This window comes from Ictidomys tridecemlineatus, chromosome 4, assembly GCF_052094955.1.
Source record: "Ictidomys tridecemlineatus isolate mIctTri1 chromosome 4, mIctTri1.hap1, whole genome shotgun sequence".
NCBI classification, from domain to species: Eukaryota; Metazoa; Chordata; class Mammalia; order Rodentia; family Sciuridae; genus Ictidomys; species Ictidomys tridecemlineatus.
The window spans coordinates 53,864,678-53,870,465 of NC_135480.1; the positions used below are offsets into that span (position 1 = coordinate 53,864,678).

At 37.4% G+C, this 5,788-nt stretch overlaps 1 protein-coding gene across 1 annotated transcript; it reads left to right on the forward strand.

Moving 5' to 3' along the window:
* Positions 1 to 965: 965 nt before the first annotated feature.
* LOC144376776 (olfactory receptor 10A3-like) lies at positions 966 to 1,910 on the forward strand. The gene has a single exon (XM_078045053.1). The coding sequence runs from the start codon at positions 966 to 968 to the stop codon at positions 1,908 to 1,910; it is 945 nt and encodes a 314-aa protein (XP_077901179.1).
* The last annotated feature ends 3,878 nt before the right edge of the window (positions 1,911 to 5,788 follow it).

Consider the following 5,788-nt stretch of genomic DNA (forward strand, 5'->3'; position numbering starts at 1 on the left):
TACTGGTGAGGGTCACAGTGATTTTAGCTAGTGTGTTTAGGTTTCTGCTTATGATGCAGAGTATAGAAAATGGTAGGTCCATCAGAGCTTGTTGAATAATTAATGAGCCCATGAATCACTTGATGAGGAGATTGGGGTGAGAGAAGAGAGAGAGTGGGAGAGAGTGGAAACTTTGAAATTGCAACTCCAGATTGACTAAAAAGTGGGTTTGTCCTCAAATCATCATGGTCACAAAGAATAATCTTGAATCTCTGGGGCTAAAAATTTCATATCCCAGTAAATCCCAAACAGAATTGGCCAAAAATCAATAAGAAATTAATAAGCCTGAAGCCTATTCACATAGTCTAGTGTTGTTTTCTGAGAGAGGTGCATTTGAATACAACTTTCCCTGAAAATTCTTGTGGAATGTTGTCACCTTCAAATGTCACACAAAGCTTATTGGTTTTGAATCTAATAAATATTTACATAAATTTACATAAAATTCAATATAACTGAATTATTATAAAAATTTGGATTAGCTTTTTTTTCCATTTATCTTCTTTTTATACTATATTTTCTATCTCTCCATTTTTATATATACATAAGTTGAATAAAATGAAAAATACCTGTGGTAATAATACGGGATTAGAACCAGTGTTAGAAAATATCTATATTTACTTAGAGTATATTTAGTTTAAAACTACATAGTGTATAAGTTGCAATAGAACTTGATAGCACTTTTCACTTTTAAGTCCAAATTTCTAAATAAGAATTCTTCAGGTTTCCTTTTATATTAGAAATAGTCACTAATGTTAGTATTTTGCCTTTCTCTAAATGTTTCAACCTCAATTTTTTGGAAGATGTTTCCTCGTTTCATCCTCTGCTGGAATTTCTATGCAGAATTCAGGCTGCTATTCTCAGCCTTTGGACTGTGACTTTATTTTTTGATTATGTCTGCAGGAACAATATAGGGCTTCTGTACTGCAATGAAAAGACAAAATCAAAGCTCTGTGGTTGAATTCATCCTCTTGGGCTTCTCTGACTTTCCTGAACTTCAAGACGAGATCTTTGGGGTTTTCTTGGTTATTTATCTGATGACCCTGATGGGAAATGCCATCATCATAGCCGCCATCTTGCTGGACCAGACCCTCCACATCCCCATGTACCTGTTCCTGCAGAACTTATCTGTGGTGGAAGTGAGTTTCAGTGCAGCCATCATGCCTGAAATGCTGGTGGTCCTGACCACTGAGAAAACTACAATTTCTTTTGTGGGCTGTTTTGCACAGATGTATTTCATTCTTCTTTTTGGTGTGAATGAATGTTTTCTCCTAGGGGCAATGGCTTATGACCGATTTGCTGCCATCTGCTGTCCTCTGACCTACCCCATGATTATGAACAAGAGGGTGTTTGTGAAATTAGTCATGTTCTCATGGGTCTCAGGGATCATGGTGGCTACTCTGCAGACCTCATGGGTATTCAGTTTTCCCTTTTGTGGACCCAATGAAATTAGTCATATATCTTGTGAAACCCCAGCAGTGCTGGAACTGGTTTGTGCAGATATCTCCTTGTATGAAATCTATGCCTTCATAGGCACCATTTTGATTATATTGCTTCCTTTCTTGTTGATACTCTTGTCTTATCTTAGAATTCTCTTTGCCATCCTGAAGATGCCATCAACAACTGGGAGGCAAAAGGCCTTTTCCACCTGTGCCTCTCATGTCACATCAGTCACCCTCTTCTATGGCACAGCCAGTATGACTTATTTACAGCCCAAATCTAGCTACTCACCAGTAACCAAGAAACTGATGTCTTTGGCTTACACATTGCTCACACCCCTGCTGAATCCCCTTATCTACAGCCTGCGAAACCATGAGATGAAAAAGGCTTTGGTGAAATTATGGCGGAGAGCAGTGGTTTTACACACAGTCTGACTTGTTAAGAAGCTATATATTTGCTTATTACTCAAAAGAACTCTGTTTGAATTTAATAAGTGATGAAAACAGATTCCATTTCTTGATATTAATGAGTTTGCATTGTTGTATTCCTTGAGTTTGAAATGTATCAGGAGATTCTTCTCTTTTAATACTGTGGTGTTATCATCTGTTTTGAAGAGATACTAAGTTCCTTAGCACATGATCCAATAGTCTAGGCATGCATTTCCCTATTATGGGCATCCACGTAATTATCAGACTATTGTGATTAAGATTATGTTTCATTAAATATCTACTTCAATAGGTTTCTATGTATTGATGCTTTTATTTTGATATGATCATTTCCTCAAAGGTCATTCTCTTAGAATGAATGATATTTACACATAAACATGTATGTGTGTGTGTGTGTGTGTGTGTGTGCTGGTTGAGATCCAACTGGAAGCCTTGCATATGCTAAGCATGTGCACAACCACTGTGTTCCACACCCTTCCCTTGTTTATATATTTTAATTGTTATTTTAGAGTTACTTCTTTAAATGCTTTTAACTAATTCTGACTAACCTGAAAGCTCACTGAAATTCACTAACAGCTGTAACCTCAAGAGACCAACAAATAGTGGGTGTGATTTTTTTTTCTGGAGAGAAAAATCTTTTCAACGAGTCAGTAAGAAAATGAATTATTGTTTTCAGGATGAAATGAGTTCTACTTCATGGGCTCATACTGGGATCATCCCAAACTGTATTTCTCTTGGTATTTATATATTTATGCAACAATGCATATATTTTCTGGACCTCTCATGTGGCAATATTAAGTATTGTTTTCACTTGGAGCCACTACATTAGAGACTTTTTTCGTATCTTCCTTTGTAGGTCAAAATGCCCTCAAATTGTTTATAAACAATTTGGTTTTGTTTTGTTTTGTTTTTTAGTTGTGATAGAACTTTATTTTATTTATTTATATGTGATGCTGAGAACTGAACCTAGTGCCTCACACATGTCAGGCTACTATTGGGTCACAGCCCCAGCTCCAGCTAGTGGTTTTTTATTAATTATATTGGGAAAATAATATAATCCATGAGTTATGCCTATTTTCTAGAATCCTTGCATTTCCTGACTTACAGTGTGAACTTTTCAGAGTGAATAATCTCACAGGTGCAAAATCTGGAACATTTCATACTTTGTAGTAATGTTCTCTCTCTCTCTTTCTATATATATAGATAGATATAGATATAGATATAGATATATAGGTATATATCTAGATATAAAAAGCAGGCATTGAACCCAGGGGCACTTAATCACTGAGCACCAGCCACAGCACCATCCCTGCTTTATATTTTATTTATAGACAGGCATTGCTGAGTTGCTCAGAGGCTTTCTAATTTGCTGAGGAGGGCTTTGAAATTGTGCTCCTCCGGTCTCAGCCTCCCAAGCCACTAGGATTACAGGCATGTGTCATTGCACCTTGCTAGTACTTTTTATTTTGTTTGTAGTTTATTGTGCATCACAGCTGTGAAGGAAAAGAAAACATAACTTGAGCATAACAATCATATCAAATGGGGAAAGTAGTGAGACTATATTCCAATTAAGTTTCAACATATTGATTTAGTATTGAATATTCAATGTTATTCAAATTATCATGGCTACTAAAGTATAATTTGAATAAAATTGGTAGTGTGATATTAATTAAGATTAGGCATACAGATTCTGCCTCATGTAGGGTTTCTTATAATTTGCACTTGTTATTTGGGGATAAGCTATTCATACTTCTACTCATGAAATATCTATACTGTTCTTTTGGTTTATGATAGTTAACCTAGACTAAATTATTATTTTCCCCTCATTCCTTTTTTATTTATTCAGCAAATATTTATTTTGTAGCAGTGGTAGGGTAAATACTGTTTCAAGTACTGAGGATATAATGGAGCTCATTTCTCTACAGAATTGGTTCACCTGAGGTTTGATCCAACATTCCAAGACAGCTGGTGTGAAAAGTCAGAATGAAGTAGAGAAAAAGGGAGTAAATAAGAAAATGTCTTTTGAGGGATATTAAAAAGTATAGAGGCAAAGCCGCAATGAAAGAACAGAATATAAAAGAGAGGGAAAAACAAGGAGAGGGTATCAGGGTGGGATAGGATTTTGTCTATCATTCTGTTTCAGTATGTATTTTTCCTATTTCCTTAGAACAGACTGTGTCTAAGTTGCAGCTCACGCAGGAAGCAGCAGTACCTGGCAAGACCCCCACCCTGTGTGCATGGAGCCTGGGCATGAGTCCTGGAAGTAGGGATGTGAGAGACCCTGGTACTCATCTGTCCATTTTAATATGAGGCTTAGGGAGAGAGAAAAGGACACAGGAAGGTCCCTGTGTCTCTTCACCTATCCTCACCCCAGCCCCCAGGGAGACCCATTCTCTACTCAGCCTTATAAACTTTCTAGGACTGGAGGAGTGATGGACAGGAAAAGAAACAGAAAGAAAACAGAAAGACCCAAACAAGCAGAGATTATGGGGAGGATGTGTTATTTGCTTGGGTATCCCAGAAGTACATTCTCTTCAACCCTATTTCTCTCTTGATCTTTTTCTCCCACTTTCTATGTCATATTCACTGTGGGATGGCACAGCAGGAAGGCCCTAGCAAAATAAGGACTCCTTGACCTTGAACTTTCATCCTCCAGAAAAGTAACAAGTGTCTGTTCTTTATGAATTACCCATGTCAGGGATTCTGTTATAGAAGCACAAAATGGACTAAGACACCAAGAAAGAAGTGACTCTCTTCTTAAGGCAAATTAAACTTTGCTCTTTTGTTGGGAATTGCAACTGTCATCTGTTAAATTTGAATGACCAGGCAAGTCCTCTTCTCCATCTCCTTGGGATCATTCTTAGTTCATGAAAATTTTCAAGCCTTACTTATACTTAAGAATGCCTCTCCTAGGGAGTGTGACATTCAAGTGGCTTCTCTTAGGGAAAAAGAACAAATGGATAGGTAGAAATGATAACTAGGAAAGTTGTTTTCATTCTTCCATGGTTAGTTAAAAAAAAAAAGCCCCTCCTCATCCTATTGATCCTTTGAGCAAGGCTCCATCTGCATTAGTAAGAATAAGCTGGGATATGCTGCTATGACAAACAGCCCCAAATTGAGCACAGAAATGCCCCAAATCTTTCTTCATTTAGGCAAGGTCTTCTACAGACTAAAGTGACTCCTTAGAGAAACTGTCCTTGATGCAGGGACCCAGAAATGCAAGCTACTCTAATGTAACGTGCCCACCTTCTTCTCAAAGCCAGGCTTCTTCTTCCTCTTGCTACAGAAGAAGCATTAACAACTTCTAAATCCAAGGGGCTAAGAAATGTTTTTCCTGTGTGCCAGGAGCAAGAAAAGAACAGAAAATAGATTAGAGTTTTACCAACAGCCTTAAATGCACATCCATTGTCTGCTGCCCTTGCTTTCTACTTCTACCTTAACTTTGCTTTGGATTCCACCACTTGCCCTTCAGAGTGTGCTCACTCTCCCAGTGACTGATGGTGAACCTGGGAAACCTGGCTTTTCTTCTGGGATCACAGGAACTCAGTCACCTACAGGATCCTCTTCCTGGAGAATGCTTTAATGTTTTACTTTGTTTTTTTTTTCTTTTCCTTTTCTTTCTTTTATTCTTTTCTTTTTAAAAAAATTATTTAAAAATTTTAATGGCCAGGCATGGTAATTGACAAGTTAGTGGGCTCTTCTAAAGAAAACTATGGGATCCCTGGTAAATTCTACCAAAACTTTAAATAGACACAACTCCTTTTCAAACTCTACCAAGAAGTAGAAGAGGAAGGAACAATTCCCAACTTACTTTACAGGACCAATATTACCCTGATACCAAAGCCAAACAAAGACATCACAGGGGA

What these genes read in the sequence shown, in the direction of transcription:
- LOC144376776 (XM_078045053.1), top strand. Translation starts at nt 966, where the DNA reads ATGAAAAGACAAAATCAAAGCTCTGTGGTTGAATTCATCCTCTTGGGC.